This window comes from Bombyx mandarina, chromosome 06, assembly GCF_030267445.1.
Source record: "Bombyx mandarina strain Sakado chromosome 06, ASM3026744v2".
Lineage (NCBI taxonomy): Eukaryota > Metazoa > Arthropoda > Insecta > Lepidoptera > Bombycidae > Bombyx > Bombyx mandarina.
The window spans coordinates 2,748,783-2,766,028 of record NC_143213.1 but is presented as its reverse complement, the minus strand read 5'-3'; the positions used below and the strand labels follow the sequence as shown (position 1 = coordinate 2,766,028).

General features: G+C 38.0%; 2 protein-coding genes across 8 annotated transcripts in view; one reads left to right on the top strand and one right to left on the bottom strand.

The window, feature by feature from the left end:
- Window positions 1-1,251: 1,251 nt before the first annotated feature.
- On the top strand, window positions 1,252-8,269 carry LOC114239932 (leucine-rich melanocyte differentiation-associated protein). 7 transcript variants are annotated; one of them, XM_089728268.1, is made up of 7 exons: window positions 1,254-1,475; window positions 2,502-2,625; window positions 3,020-3,136; window positions 3,746-3,889; window positions 4,579-4,689; window positions 5,499-5,648; window positions 6,646-8,269. In XM_089728268.1, the coding sequence occupies exons 3-7, from the start codon at window positions 3,096-3,098 to the stop codon at window positions 6,881-6,883; spliced, it is 684 nt and encodes a 227-aa protein (XP_089584394.1). In that variant the 5' UTR covers window positions 1,254-1,475; window positions 2,502-2,625; window positions 3,020-3,095; the 3' UTR covers window positions 6,884-8,269. The 7 variants fall into 7 exon arrangements, with proteins under 7 accessions (XP_089584392.1, XP_089584394.1, XP_089584393.1 ...); XM_089728266.1 differs by lacking the exon at window positions 2,502-2,625 and having other exon boundaries at window positions 1,252-1,475; XM_089728267.1 differs by lacking the exon at window positions 2,502-2,625 and having other exon boundaries at window positions 1,256-1,475; window positions 3,761-3,889.
- Window positions 6,644-17,246, bottom strand: part of LOC114239933 (immunomodulatory peroxidase) — a 33,804-nt gene continuing 23,201 nt past the window's right edge. Inside the window, exons 10-12 of the mRNA XM_089728263.1 lie at window positions 11,707-11,770; window positions 10,720-10,918; window positions 6,644-10,063 (exon numbers count right to left, since the gene is read on the bottom strand). Of these exons, the coding sequence (XP_089584389.1) occupies window positions 9,867-10,063; window positions 10,720-10,918; window positions 11,707-11,770 (460 nt within the window). The 3' untranslated portion in view covers window positions 6,644-9,866. The remainder of the gene's footprint in view (window positions 10,064-10,719; window positions 10,919-11,706; window positions 11,771-17,246) is intronic.

Genomic DNA, 17,246 nt, shown 5'->3' with positions numbered 1-17,246 from the left:
TTCTGTGACAGATTCCGAAAAGTCAAGTCCAGTGACTTTGCTTAACTTTACCCCATCTGTGCACTTTCACAGATGCTACGCAGTTAATAAACCATCATTATCATATCTTTAAGCCAAAACTAAGAAACACTAATTTAAACAATGCTCCTCGAATATCGGCGAAAAAATTTGTTAATTTCACATTACGATGTATGTTTGATTTTGTCTATTGGTTAGGTGAAGGGTACAATCAAATTTTATTTATCAGGCAAGCATTATGTATTTTAAAAGGCATAAAGCATAAGGCATAATATATGTATTGTAAAAACTGAGACCTTAGAACTCATGTCTCAAGGTTAGGTAGGTAGGTTAGGTCTCATTTACGTTGTAGATGTCTATGGACTCCGGTGACCACTTAACATCAAGTGGGCCGTGAACTCGTCTACCCACTTATGCAATAAAAACCAAAATTTAAAAAAACTATTTTGTATGAAAAGTTAAGCAGAGTGGATTGAAATCAAATTTATCTAAATTGATTTATAATATTTATATAAATCAATTTAGTTTAAAATGAAATTTAATGAACTGAAATATTAAGACCAGACCGTATGTACGTGTTAGATTAGATGAAATGACATCAACTCCCAGTTGCATGGTTGAGATTTACAGTAGGTAGGTACTTTACCGGACTTTTTGTAAAGATCCAAGAAGCCACTTTCAGCGATCTCGTTCTATTCCGCCAGGCTTATATACCTTCATAAATACTAAATGATTCATTTTTTCATTCAACAAACTTCAATTTGTCCAGATTTACATCTGATTACAATAGTTTTCTAGCGTTCCCGCTAGTGAGCCTCCAGTTTATTACAATAATTGTCGAAATGTCCTTGCAAACTTTTAACCTGAAATACTACCTACTTCCAAATTTAATGATTTACATCATCACCAGCCCACAGTCGTCTACTGCTAGATATAGGCCTCTCCCAATCCATACCACTGAGCCCGGTCTTCGGCTCTTCCCATCCACTTTTTGCTGGCTAGGTAGTGCGATGGCCTCCGAACGGTGGCCGGCAATGATCTACATTATTGCAATATTTATAAATAGAAAATATGAAAAAATTATGGTAAGGCTTCTTAAAAGTGCAAATTTTATGGCTTAAGTATAAAAAAATAGAATAGAAGATTGATGATAAATTCAATTAACAAGACGCTTTCCTCATAAAGATTTATTTGATACATAAGTATCTTAGTTCTTATCATTTCTAAGTCGCCCTCGTGTCGACGTGACCAAACTGATAAGACTACAAGCTTTGTTGTGATAGCTGTGTTGTGAGCAATAAGATGTGAATAATTGGTGTATCGATGAGACAAAGTAACTTTTAATTATTGTCTAATCTCAATACTTTGTCATCATCATCAAATCAACTTGTCATGTAATTTGCATTTTAATGATTATAAAACTAAGTTCTGAACACAATGGATGACAAAATAAACAAGTAAGTGCTTTCATAAATTTAACTGGGACATGAACAGAATACGTTAAAAGTTTAAAGTAGATTAGTTCTGTTAATGATTCCAAAACAAAACACATCTAACATCTCATGATGACAGTTAACTACGCTAATTATTCCTAATTAAGTTAAGTTCTCTTCACACTTCAAATTTAATAATTTCTAGCTAAAAGAGAAAAGTAGATTATTTATATATTGCTATTATGTACATACTTTATGGTTTTTTATTGGCATTGTTAAGTAATCGTTCTAATCTAAAGAGTGGAATATAATATTAATTGATTGTTTGGTGTAGGCCTAGAATAGCACAACTCCAACTTCCCGTGAATACAGCTAAGGGATAAAATTAAATTTACTGTGAACTCGAACTGGCATTTGTAGGTAGTAAGTCCGTATGGATAGGTTTAGTACCTAACTGACTATTTACACCACAAAGGAGTCTTATACTCCAGTTAGAAGAGAGGTACTGCCATGGTATAACCATTCAAACTTCGACGTGACGTAATTCCCTTCATTCAATGGGCACTGGTAGCCGCTTTACCATACCAAGGGCTATATGCTCATTTTTACCTTTAGACACAATTTTTGCATTTAGAACATTCAAATATTAAGTTTATTCTATGGGCGTGTAGTTAATATATAATAGTATGTATTAATAATATAATATTAAAAGATATTAAATGTATTTTAGTATATCTATGAGCGAGCATATGGCCTAGTTGATTGTGAATGATAACAAATTATTTTTAATTATGTACAATACTTACATGATTGTTTAATGCAAAGCATGTTTTTTGTTAAAAACCACTTGAGATAAAAGAGCTACCTATGAGACTAGCTACTTTTATTTTAATGGCATCGTTGTTGGATTGTTTTTACTTTTGACAGCAGACTTTAGGTGCCATTGTCAAAAAACTAAATATTTACCTTTTGCAAAACATTTCAAAACAGGTTTAATTTTGAAATAATTAACGAAAGACCGCACCCAACAATATTTTTTTACATCGGTAGGTATAGGCAGATAGATTGAGACTATCAAAAACATAACTAGTTGTTGCTAAAACTTACAATACGGGTGCAATGCAATATCCATCTTGATTCAAGCGTCGGCAAATAAATACAAGTAACTTTCAATGTAAGTTCATCTATTTAATGTTAGATAATTAGAATTTAAACTTATTATTAAATGAGCTAATTTCGTAGAACCTAAAATATATTATTTGTCGTGAAATAAGGTTTTTCTATGTGGTTTATGATCAAAAAGTCGGGTTCATTGTGGAAACGTGGGACTGTAGTATAATAGACCCGACAAAATGTTAAAAAAAAAAAAGTACTAAATAGAAGTGTACATTTTTTTTAATTTTCGTGTACTACTATATATACCAAAAGATGTATAGTATAAAACTCAAGACACAACTCATCAATGATATTTGACCAATAAGAATACATGGCAGGACATATATAATGATTATGGAATAGTTAAACTTAGTTTAGAAAGGTTTTATTCAAATTTTTTATTTGCCTTCCAGTTATGCAAGTTCTTCTAGTGTCCCTGATGAGGGAGTGATTTCAGTGGACCTGTCTAGAGATATAGTCGTCGATTCAATGACAGACATGACAGAGGCCATAATATCTCCTAATTTAATGTAAGGTTTGATATTAATTTAAATGAGCAAGAAATAATATTCAATACCAGGTATATGCCACTAGCCATTTACAGAGATTAGATCATAGTTTAAGTTGCCACAGAGTAACTACTATCCCTCCCTTTAGACCAACATACAACATACTTGGAGAAAGGTTGCTATGCATCTTTAGAATATAATAAAAATACCATGTAAGAAGTTCATTTTATTATACTTTTTCTTTGCCTTAGACTATGCTAAGATTACTATCTTTATATGGGAATATTAAATACTATTTTTAAAAAACTTCATGTTATATATTTTCTAGGGAGTCTTGTTCCAAACTGATATTGCACCAGGGAGATTCTCCCTTAAGTATGAGCTACTAACCAATTTTTATTTATTTTATTACTTACATGGATGGGCAAGGTCACAGTCTCCCTGGGATAAAGTGTTTACCAGTGCCTAAAGTCGACATCAATGTAATTGCTGCTGTTCATCTTAAATGAGAAATTATTCTCTACTATTATTCTCTAAATTATTCTCTACTCTTCTCTAAACTAGTCTTAGTGCTTTAGTATAATGACTAGAGTGTATAAGTAAGTATTATGTCTAATATTCATTAACCAGTTCAACTGACTACAGTGTGGACAATGAAGAGGACTCTACAAAACTGACTCTGGCCTATGAATGGCTGTATGAAGTGCCAAGGACAATAGTGGATAAATTTTCCAATCACATAAAATATTTGGATATAAGCCACAATAAAATTACGTAAGTTCGAATTATAATTCACATTGATAGCTTGAAATATGATGGAATGTGAGGAATTGTGACTCAAGCAAAGATTTTGTTATTATTATTATTATTGTTATTTTTCTATGTTTCCCCTTTCTCAGCCCAGTCTGTCGACAGAGCCGGCAGAACTGTATATACGGGCTTTTGGCAAAGTAACATACAGTAGCTATGAGTTATTAGGCTAGTTTTTATTATGTGTAGTATTCTTCAAGCTGCAGGAACTTTCTCACTATTCTGCATGTATTTAGTATAGCTGCTTTTTGTAGTGAAATAAATATGTTATCATTTAAATCTAGAAGCTTTAAGCTGTTGTGGATGTGGTTTGGGACAACTCCACTGGTTGAGATTATTATTGGGGCTATATAAACTTTTTTCTGTTTCCAAATTCTAACTATTTCTTCTTTAAGCTCTGTGTATTTTGTCATTTTTTCTGTAAAAGTTTATTATTATTATTATTATTATATTAATAACTTAAATGTAGAGATTTCTAATGTTAAAACTTGTAAAATGTTTTAGCTAAATGAAAATATCAAAGATTATTCAAGTCCTTTACTTTCTACTTTAGTAGAAAAGATTTCAGGAGTTAAACTATGTAGTGCTTACTCTAAAATAAATTGTTAATCTGTGTTTGTGTCTAACATCATGTCTGTTTTTCATTTTAACAGGAATTTAGATCCTCTAGTTCACTTCTTCCACTTATCATCATTGATAGCCGACCACAATCCTATCACGGATAACTGTGCGCTACCACCATTACCGAAACTAGAATTATTATGGTAATTTCATTATGTTATTTATTATTGATCACTGATGCTCATTAGCCTAACGTTATAAATGCTAAAAGTACAGCCAAGCCGCTGCCTACTACAGAACATCTCTGTTACTGGAATGGTATTTTCCTGTGGTGATTTTTGTGATTTTTTTTTTATTGCTAGATGAGTGGACGAGCTCACAGCCCACCTGGTGTTAAGTGGTTACTGGAGCCCATAGACATTTACGACGAATGCTAAGAGTACAGCCAAACCGCTGCCTACTACAGAACATCTCTGTTACTGGAATGGTATTTTCCTGTGGTGATTTTTGTGATTTTTTTTTATTGCTAGATGAGTGGAAGAGCTCACAGCCCACCTGGTGTTAAGTGGTTACTGGAGCCCATAGACATTTACGACGTAAATGCGCCACCCACCTTGAGATATAAGTTCTAAGGTCTCAAGTATAGTTACAATGGTTGCCCCACCCTTCAAACCAAAACGCATTACTGCTTCACGGCAGAAATAGGCAGGGTGGTGGTACCCACCCGCGCGGACTCACAAGAGGTCCTACCACCAGTAAAAAATTTGATCTTTAAACAACGAAGGAGTAATTCCTAAGATTGAGTATTGAATTCTTACATCAATAGTGACCACCATGCTTATTTTCACTATGAAAACAATATAACAATGATGCATTTTGATTTCAAGGATGGGATAGCCAATGTAGTAATGTAATTTTTACTACTATTCCCCTCTTGATGAGCTCCAGTAATGAATTAACATCGTGTAGGTTCCTCTGCCCATTTTCCATAGAAAAAAACTGCTCATTTCAGGTTAAATCATTGTAAGATAGCCTCATTGTACCCATGGGTGGGTAAACTAAAGGAATCCTGCCCAAATTTGCAGTATCTATGCTTAATGGGTAATCCTGCTGCGCCCAGCTACTTCAATGGAGGAACTTTCTATGAATACTTGCAGTATAGGTAAGACTTTCATTAGATTTTGTAGTATAGTTAGAAAAGAAAAAGAGATATTTTTTCAGAACGACAATATCAAAGCAGGATGGAAGGATTAACTTTATTTTATTATGTTAATAAAGAATAAATTATACAATTTTATATGCGTTGTAATAAATTTACCTCCGAAGCGAATTTCATGTACACTGTCCGGAATTTGTGTTCGTCCACAGTGCATTTTTGGTCCTCGTACCATCATGCTTTGGAATGAATTATCCTCCACATTATCTATGGGTTAACCTGGCTGTATCCTTGGCTTAACGTCTATGAGGGACCGTGGCCAACGACCATAAGGCTTGCCCCTCACTTATGTCTTTGGAAGACAATAAAAAATATACGTGAATGTTTATTAATAAATTTAAAAGGCTTGCTATGTGTTCGATAGAATGGATATTTGTGGAACGATTTTCTTTTCATAGAACCATGTGCTCTCAATGAGGCTCCAATGTTAAGTTTAATTGGTGTACTTCAGTCAGTCAAATTTATAAAATTACTAGCGACCCGCTCTCGCTTCGCTTAGGGAACTGTAATTTATTATTGATAACAGTATTTCTCCACTATTTAATGGATGTTATTATACATATAAACCTTCCTCTTCAATCACTCTATCTATTAAAAAAAACCGCGTCAAAATCCGTTGCGTGGTTTTAAAGATTTAAGCATACATAGGGATATAGGGACAGAGAAAGCGACTTTGTTTTATACTATGTACTTAGTGATAATTAGAAAATAAAATTAAAAATAAAACAGCATATTTGGTTACTTTACTTTACTTTAATTCTTTAATAGACAAGATGAGCTAAAGCCCAGTAAAAATGTGTTTAAAGGCGGTCGTTAAATACACTGTCAAAATCCGTTTGACTGTGTTCTTTGCCATTGGATTTCTATTTGATAATGTGTATGATATAAGCGAATATTAAATGGTCAATTTTAAACCTATAAAAATCGTAATGGATTGTTCCAGACTCTTCATTATATCTCAGTTTCCATTGTTAAATCATTTGGACGATAGAAAGGTCACCGACGACCAAAGGACCGAAGCCCTGAGGCTGTACAAGAGGCCTTTCTTGGAAAGGTTAGTGTCGCCCGGCTCCACAGGTGGTATATCACAGCTGATGCAAGCCCCGGCTAAATGGAACACCGTCCACGGGAAACTCAACTCGTTGTGGAGCAAGGCCAAGAATCGGAACCTTTTGATATAAAGTTAGTGGTTTTATGAGCTCCAGTGACCACTTAACAACGGGTAGATCGTGAGCTCCTCCATTATACGAACAATTCTGCCTGGATAAACTAATGGGTGGGACAGTTGATTAATTTACAGGAATCATTACAAGCGCCTTAACCCTTTTAGTGTTGAGTTTATTTTCACATTATTATATTTTGTAGAAATCGCTAAAGGATGGATCTCTGAAAAAAAGTACATTACAAAAAAACTTTAATTTAAAAAAAAAAACAGAAATCAATGTTAAATTCACAGAAAGATAATTTTAAATGGTTATTTATAAATGTTTTTAACTTATTAAAAACCTTATACATGCATGCGCTAAGACACGTCCATACAGGTCTGTACGTAATACCTATAATAAAACTGCGCAATAGTCGGTATTTCGACGCTCCGCACTTTATACCCATTAATAGAGAAACGATGTATCTTGACGGATCGTGATCTAAAGGTTAAAGAGCGTCTATGTACACTTTAACAAAATATTTTACTTTTAATGATAAAAGATAGATTCGCTGCAAAATTGATTGGGGGGGAGGGTTCTTGTAAATCCGCACGGGTATGTCATAGATAATACACATAAATTAGTTAGATAAGATAAAATGTTTACGGGCGTCGGCCACTAGATGGCTTCGCTTCGATTAGTTTCTCATTGCTCCTGTAGATGACAGTAACATATTACTTATACTATATTTTATTTTTAATGAAGAATTTTACAAATTTTCAGAAACCACAAATTAATCAGGTTTAGTCAATTTGTCTATAACAAATACATAAATAAATACTTGTATGATTTATTATGTTTTTATTATCTGTGTTTAGTTATACAATAATTAAATGCCTTAACTTTAACAACATATAAGTTTAGGGGCATCCGGTACAAGATGTCGCTCGTTTCCATGCATAAAAAATATTTGTCTTGGGTATGTAAAACTACCCTCTCTATTTTTGCCGTGAAGCAGTAATGCGTTTCGGTTTGAAGGGTGGGGCAGCCGTTGTACTGTAAAACTTCACGTCTCAAGGTGGGTGGCGGCGTTTATTAAGCAATAAAACAAATACTACAAGTTAGGTTGTGAATTTATTGTTACTTAAAATATTCGGTAAGGTTAATTGAAACCATCATTACTTCAGTGTCCTTAGTGCGAGCTTTTTAATGTTCTTGATAGCGTAAAAGTTAACTCAATTTTGTATGAAGTTGGAACAGCGCCCCTATCGGCAAACGCAGGCAAAGGTTCCAACTCCATACGAGTTAACTTTTACGTTATCGAAAACGTTAAAAAGATCGCGCTAAGCTCGGTGCTTACCTACATGTATTTTATATGTCAATAAATAAGTCCTTTATATTAATAAATGCATTTTAATAATATCATCTGTTTTCTTTAATTATATTAATAATTAGTTTAGCTTAAATCTATTTCAGATATAACTTTTTAATTAAAACTAATATCTATTGGTTAATCTATGGGCGCTGGCGGCCATTTAACACCGTATTGGCTGTGGTCTCGCTCACTACGTAATAAAAGAGCCTAATCCATTACTTAAAATAGACACACTGCAAGAATCATTGCCAACTTTACGGGTCCTGTGATTGTCATCATTCTTTGCACCATCGCTTCCCTTACTGAGGAACGCTAAATTGTTTTTACTTCTAAATCCTATGAAACAAGGAATGGTAATTGTAATGGTAATTAAGGTAGTTTTTATATTGATTTTGAGTATTTGTTTTATTATTGTTATTATTTGATTTGTTTTTTTATTATTATTGTTGCTTTTGTTTTATTCCGAGAATGTAGTTCTTATTTTTATTTAATTTTGGTATACTATATGAAATATTGATAAATGTAATATGGATGCAAAATCTGCAGTAAATGAAAAAAATAAAAAATAAATTAATATGATGCTGCTTTATTCAATCAAAATCGGAAATGAATTCGAGGGGCCTCTTCGACATGATGACATTCTCATCACCGAAAAACGTTTGGACCTCTGGGCCTCTGATGGACACGAGTGACGGTGACTTATGACCAGGTAGACCGCAACTCTCGTCCATGCTCTCTCCTCACTAATGATTGAAAAGCCTACTTAAAACTCTCATTCGCTCTAATACTAATAATAATAATTTTGTTTTTTTTTATTGCTAGGTCGGTGGACGAGCTCACAGCCCACCTGGCATTAAGTGGTCACTGGAGCCCATAGACATTTACAACGTAAATGCCGCCACCCACCTTGAGATATTAGTTCTAAGGTCTCAGTATAGTTTCAACGGCTTCCCCACCCTTCAAACCGAAACGCATTACTGCTTCACGGCAGAAATGGGCAGGGTGGTGCTAACTACCCGTGCCGTCACACAAGAGGTCCTACCACCATTCCAAATAAACATGTAAAATTTTCGCGCTAATCGATCGAATTAATATTTTCAATCCACGGAGGGTAAAACTAAGGAGCACTATCTCAGTGTATTAAAAAGTGTGCGCTCTAAGAGAGCCAATTAAGATGGCGCCACCGTAGCAAGTGGAAGGATTTTAAAAACAGCACCATAAACTCCACACTTCACTCTTTTTTTTTCCCTACCTTTGCTGATATAATTGAGAGGCTATTTCAGCTTCAGCCTAACGTGTAGGTGAGTTCACGGGGCTTAAATCGGAGTGGTGCTAACATCGGCCCTAGCAAGAGCAGTGCTTTGCAGAATCTACCACCGGATCGGATACGCGACCCACTGAGAAGATCCGGCAAGAAACTCAGTGGGCTGTGTCTATGGGTTAATTCGCTCGTTAGGCTCTTCGTCGCAAGCGACGGGTTCGACTACTTCACTTTATTTAAAACTGCGATATTCATATCATTTCCACTTGCTACACTGGTGCTATTTCGATGAATCCTCCAACAATACTTATTGTTTACATATGGACATATTTTCAACTTGTCTCATATACAAGATGGTGCTCTTTACCTCTATCCTCCATAGTTCAATCGAACAAATCTAAAATTTGTTTCTTCCACGCCGTCAGATCCACGTAAGGTATGGCCTCATAGTCGTCGCATCTATATTTGGAGTTGTACGTAGATTCCAGCTCGAAGGCCTTCTTCTGAACGTAGTAGACTCCGTCGGTGTTGTCGCAAATTACACGGGCCAGAGAAGTTTTCTTTATTTCTTTCAGTTGATCTGAAAAATGACATAATCTCACTAATATAATACTGTTACGCCGTTAAGTCAAATAGTCGAACGAATATCGACGAATCCAGAATGCTCGAGAATTCCAACGCCATCTATTGATAGGTTGCGGAAACTGCTACTAGAGAGGTGTGGAACATTCTCGATAATTCTAGGGATGTGGTATCGGCTATAAAAGCGTTGTAGGAATGGCACGCAGTCAGTCAGTAATCGGAACTACTCGAAGCGAAAGAGAACAAGGGACTTGAGAGTTTTAAAGTGTTTGTTGAGTGGTTTAAAGTGTTTTAAGTGTTGAATACAGTTTTAAGTTGTACTTTGGTGGAACATTTATTTATCCCGAACCCTCAGCGCGTAACAATACTTATATTAAGGAAACTAGTTATAAAAAAATCGTCTTACAAGTCTTTACGTCAACTTCGATGTCGATTCTGAGACAAAAAAATTAATTTGTGAGCCTTCTTTGCGACTAGTGTACTTAGTGCGGGTTTTTTAACTTCTCGATCGCGTAAAAGTTAACTGAAATTTGTATGGAGTTGGAACAGCGCCCCTAGCGGTAAACGTAGTGACGTATTGTTTGCAGCGCGAAACCAATGTTAAGCCATTGGACTTTAGTCACATATTCGATATGATGAATCTTTCATACTAACCTGAGCTAAAAGAATGAGGCATTTCTCCGTTGTCATAGAAGAATCTATCGCCGATCCTCGTTCTGTAGAACTGTTCAGCGACTATGCAGTGAAAAGTGTGACCGAATATCGAACCCTGAACGTCGCGTTCCAGAGATCCGCCGACAAACAAGTCTATGTCGTCCACGCACTCGTAGAGACGGGCCAGGGCGTTGATACGCTAGGAAATTACATCATTTTACGTTTACGATAGGCAGCGGCTTGGCTCTGCCCCTGGCATTGCTGAAGTCCATGGGCGACAGTAACGAGTCACCGTCATCAGGTGGACCGTCTGCTCGTCTGTCTACAAGTGTAAAAAAATACTCCAATTTAACAGATATTTCAATCTAATAGAATGTAACCAATAAAAAAGAAAAAAATTGGAGTCAAATCGTTAATTGTATTCTAAAACAGCTTTCCTACCTTTCAATCTGGAAGGCACGACTGCTTCGCGGCATAAACAGGCAGGATGGCTGTCTACATGCTCAACCTTTTTTATTACCCTTGTAGGTAGACGAGCATACGGCCCTCATGGTAAATGGTTACCGTCAGCCATGAACATCAGCAATTCCAGGGGCAGAGTCAAGCCGCTGCCTACAGTTAATTACTCTTTTTTTATTGCTTATGTGAGTGGACTAGTTCACAGCCCACCTGGTGTTACTGGAGCCCATAGACATCTACAACGTAAATGCGCCACCCACCTTGAGATATAAATTCTAAGGTCTCAAGTATAGTTAAGCCTCATTTGAACAAGGATATGTAATATTTATTTATTTATTTGGGATACCGACAGTACAAACCAACCTTTTATTTTTATTAAAAAATAGTTAAAGCAATAACCAAACAAGTTTCCACCACCAAAATGACATATAAGTAGAAAGTGATCAAAGGAATAAAGGGAAACTTGTAAACTTAAATTTATAAAAAAAAACGATATAAATCAATCCAACCTCCCCGTAAGATACTTACGTCTTGTGTGATTTCTCCAGCTAAATCTTGGAAACACCTCGCCTTTCGAAGGCCACAGATTTCCCTGTAAAAATTTTTTCTAAATATTTGTAAAACTCGGGTGCGATGTGTTGTAATTCTGGTAAAATATTTAATTTTGTAGGTATGATTTTTTTTTAATACTGGAGGCACTAGCTAGCTACACATTATGTATTATGCTAGAAAACTTATTTTTAAAGTGACAACGTCAACTGTTATTTACAAAAAGCATAAATTACGTACAAACAAAACTACGATTAGTTTTATAAATTATAACATCACTTGTATCTTTTTCTCTATTCACATTGAACACAGGCGAATTTAAAAGCAAAATTTCTCACATTACATTCGATACTAATGCTTACAGGAATAATGAATATAGGCACACAATTACGAGCATCTTGCGAAAGCTAATACTCTTTTTTTCTTATTGCCCTTGTAGACGGATGGGCATACGTCCCACCTGATAGTGAGTGGTTAGCGGCGCCCATGGACATCAGCAACCTACTGCCTACCGTAACTCATTCTTAAGACGTTGAACGCCATGTGAAAAATCAATTATTTTCATTAGGGCCACGGTGCTCACCGGTGAGCCTTTTAAAATATCCAAATTAGAAGGTAAAAGTCGCTAATTTTTATCTTGCATGTATCTCATTTTATTTCATTATTTATTTATTTTTATTTATTTACTAGCTGACCCGGCAGACTTCGTAGTGCCTCAATCGATAAATAAAAGACCTAAACTTTTGTTTAAGATAAACTTAAAACAAACAAAAGGAATCCGTCCGACGGGGGACACATCAAAGGAAAAACAAAATTGTTATTTTTATTGAATACCGAATATTTTTATATTTATCTAACCTTTTAAACCTTCTCTGGACTTCAACAAATAATTCAAGACCAAAATTAGCCAAATCGGTCAAGCCGTTTTCATGTTATGTCGTGACAACGGAAAACTTTATAGGTACTGGTGGTAGGACCTCTTGTGAGTCCGCACGGGTAGGTACCACCGCCCCGCCTATTTCTGCCGTGAAGTAGTAATGCGTTTCGGTTTGAAGGGTGGGGCAGCCGTTGTGACTATACTGAGACCTTAGAACTATATTGTACACGACCCGGTCTGTATGGCTGTTTCCGAGTCGTGTGATAATATTTTCTGCTGTCTGTTTGTGCGCTGGTAGAAGACGGCTGTTTCTTTCGATGGGTTTCGGCTTCTGTAGCGAGGTTTCACAGGTAACTGTCTGGTTCACTGGTAGCTGATTCACTGGTGGTTTTCTGATAACTGTACTATTGGAGAACTGCTGGTAACTGTTTCTGTCTTGCTGATGTTTCTTTGTCCGAGAGCTTCTGAGAACTGTTTCTGTCTTGATGATCTGCTGAGAACTGTCTGTTTCTATGATGTTTCTATGTCGAAGATCCACTGAGAACTGTTTCTGTCTTGATGATCTGCTGAGAACTGTTTCTATCTTGCTGATGGTTCTTTGTCGAAGATTCACTGGGAACTGTTTCTGTCTTGATGATCTGCTGAGAACTGTTTCTATCTTGCTGATGGTTCTTTGTCAAAGATTCACTGGGAACTGTTTTTGCCTATAAATGGCCATCCTTTTATATTTATTTCAGTACCCCATCTCGCGACGCGCTATCGACGCGCCACTTTTGGAGGGTCCCTTGATCTGTATGTTACCGTAGTGAAAGCGCTCCACGAATTGTTCCTATTGGTCTATTCACATTCTCTGATCTGATACACTAACATATTGCATATTAAATAATTTAAGATTATACATTTTTGTTACATAATTACTTATTAACTATATTATTTCTATTTGTTTGATAAAATCCTATTTCGTCCTGCACATTACTCCCGCCGTGCGAGTCCGTCGCATTATTCTCGGTGCAGGATGGTCTTCTTCGATGGGCAGGCAGGATCAGTAGTTTTTTTTACTGGTCTCCGTAGAACTTGGTTTTGATGTCTACGGTGCGCCCCTCGTTGTCGGGACCTGGATATGTTGCTATCACTTCTCCCTCGCATGCCTGTGTTTCGTGGCAGGCATTTCCACTTTTCATGGCGACGCCTCGGCCATGAAGCTCCCGCCGGTGCTGCAGCTGCTATATTTACTTTATCCATTGGTTTTGTTGTTTCTGACGCCGATTCCGTCGGCCAGGAGTCCTCTCGTTGGCGTAGGAATTCTGTCCCTCTGAACCATCTATGTTCATTTTGGTACGACATTGGGACGTCTCGGGTCACGTCGTCGGCTACGTTGTGCTTCGTGGGTAACCATCGCCTCCCGTTTATTGTTGAACTGTGTTCTATAGCTGTGAGGCGTTGGGCGACGTATGGTTTGTACGAGCGTGATCCCGTTCTTGTCCATCTTAACACTATCTCACTGTCGGTCCAGAAGGTCTTCGAGGTCGGCTTTCTTTCGTGTTTTCGACGAAAGTCTGTTGTTATGTGCACTGCATCTTTTAAAGTTTTGAAGTTATCCAAGTAGTCATCTACGTAGTGTCTGTTCTGTATTGCGACTGCCACCTCCGGGTGCGTGGCTTCTTGTTTCTGGGCGGTCAAGTTCTTTACATATATTGCTGTGGAAGGAGAACTTGACGCCCCGAAGATCAACGAGGTCATTCTGTTTTCTTCTGGGGGCTTGTCATCACGCTGATCTTTGCGCCAGAGATAACGGAGCGCGTCTCTGTCTTCATGTCTCAATTTCACTTGCATGAACATCTCCTTGATGTCTGCTGTTACTGCTATATTATGCTGTCTGAATCGCATTATCACTCCTGGTAGTGATTGGAGTAGGTCCGGTCCCTTAAGCAGCATATCATTTAAAGCTACCCCTTTTGTTCTGGCGGCGGCGTCGTGGACGACTCGGAGTTTTTCCGGCTTTAGGGGGTTCACGACGGCGAAGTGAGGTAGATACCACGTTCTGTTCTCTGTTTTTGTTTTCGGAGCGAGCTCGGCGTAGCGTTTCGCGACGAGTGCTTCCATCTGTTCTGTGTATTTCTGTTTCAGTTCCGGATTACGATCGAGTTTGTTTTCTATATTTATCAGTCGCTTTAACGAGTTATTGTAGTTGTCTGGTAGACTGACATTATCTGTTTTCCAGAGCAGAGCAGTTTCGTATCTTCCATCTGTTGTGTGGACTGTATTGCTGTTGAGGATGCGAAGCGCCTGTTCCTCTGGGTCTGTTTTTGGTTTTCTTGGTGTGATGCATAGCGCATCCATAGCGAAATACTGTTTTACCAGATTTTCTATTTTATCATCTTCCTGGGTTTCGCTAGCATGATTTATGTAGTTTATGTGGTGGCCTAGGGTACGAGTGCGACCTCCATGCAGTACCCAGCCTAGAGGTGTCAGTGACGCTATTGGCTGATTCCTGTTGCCTCGTCTAACTTTTGAAGTTAGTAACATGTGCCAGTTGTCTTGGCCAATCAGGATTCCAGGTTTCGCGTTCTCGTACGTGATGATGTCACTGATGTCTCGTAAGTGCGAATACTCATCTATCTGTTCCTTTGGTATTTTTTGTGCTGTTACTTGTAGGTCGTTAACTGTTCTCGCTTGTATTATTTCTTTTCGACTGTTGAGGCCTCTGAGCGTGAGGTTGACTCTTCTTGACCTTGTTTCCGTTGATTTTATGTTGTTAATCGCCTGTATGTGTAACGGATCGATTGGTCCTGTTATTCCAGTCTTCTTGCAAATGATTTCGTCTATGAGTGTCACCGTTGATCCATCGTCAAGCAGCGCGTATGTATCAACCGTGCCTATCGGTCCTTGTACTTGGACTGGGATTATTTTCAAATAGGACTGTTTCTGTTTTCCGGTCCAAGCGGAATTAATGTTCTCTGTTGTTTCCTTGTCACTCTTGTCTGTTTTTTCAATTTTTCTGTCGAAGTGTAGCATCTTGTTGTGAGTATATTTGCAATCATTAATGTCACACGTGTTCGGTTTACAGTTGTGGGTTTTATTTCTATACTTAAGACATCGGAAACACAGGTGTTTATTCTTAGCGATGTCCCATCTTGTGTTTGAGTCTGCCTTCTTGAAGATGTAACAGCCTGTTGTGGTGTGTTCAGTGTTGCTACATACCGGACATTTAGCTCGTGATGGCTTCTCACTGACTATGTGCACGTTCTGTGTGCGTCTGTTGTGTTGTGCGGGCTGCGAGTAGTGCCCCGCCTGTTCGGGCTGTGCATAAGGGCTGCACAGTTCGGCTTCTCTTTTCATGAATTTTTCAAATTTAATCAGATCCGGATCCTCCTTCGGTTGTACCGCGGTGAAGTCGTAGTATCGGTAACGCAGTGTTGGTGTGAGTTTTTCTAACATTGTTTTGGTAGTTTCCGGATTATATAAGTAATGTGTGCAATTTAATGCACGAAGCGTAGCTACGGCGTTGGTCACCTTACTGGAGAATATACAAATGTCTCTTGGTGTTTCTGTTAGTCTTGGCAGAGCTCGTAGCGTGTCTAACTCCGTTATGGCTATCGTTTCCGGTCTTCCGAATCGCGCTTCTAGACTTCTTATGACGTCGGACGGATCAGCATTTGTTATAAGTAATCCGTCAACGGCTTCCTTTGCCCTTCCTTTCAGGTTCCTTCTGAGTCTGTTTATATTTTCTGTTTTTGTAAATGAATTCATCGTCTCGTGATAGGCTGCACGAAAGGATAGCCAGTCTTGGTGATTTCCATTAAATAATGGCAATTCTGTGTATCTTGGTTCGCGGGCGGCTTTGACGGCGAGTGTTATTGCTGCGGTTAGATCTGAGAAGTCTTGTTTGTCGCAGGCTCCCGCCGGTGTTTCCTTATGTCGGTCGTGATTTTCCGTTTTTGTGGGTTGGGTTTCCAACCACGTGCCCACTCTTTCGTCGAGTTCTGACTTACTGTATTCTGATTCGCTGTTTTCGTCATCAGATCCAGCTTCGAGCGTGGCCAATCGGGCGGCTGCTAACTCCACCTGTAGGCGGGCGAGCTCTTCTCTAGCTTTGGCTATCTTCTGTTCTTTTCTGTTTCGCGACCGGTCAGTTTTGACTGTACCGGCGCGCTGTTTTGTTGGCACGTCATTCTGTTTGACTATATACTGTTTGACGGCCTCTGTTTTTGAGTTCCCAGGTTTCTCTGCGAGTTTCGTCGTGGCTTCCGTGTTGGCTGTTGCGCACGATGATTCTGTTGTGGGGGCTACCAGACTCATGACGGTATTCGCGGTTGTTTCTGTCCACATGCTCTGTGTTGTAGCTGTGGTTTCTGAGGGCGGCGATTGTTTAGTTTCGATCCGACCTCTTCCTGTTGACCGCGTTATCGGCATTGTTCCAGTTTCCTTTTTTCAAAATGTATCCTTTACCCGCAGCTCGAAAGAATAATGAAATTTTCTTCGATCCGGCTCGAATAGACCATGAAATGTACACGACCCGGTCTGTATGGCTGTTTCCGAGTCGTGTAATAATGGTTTTTGCTGTCTGTTTGTGCGCTGGTAGAAGACGGCTGTTTCTTTCGATGGGTTTCGGCTTCTGTAGCGAGGTTTCACAGGTAACTGT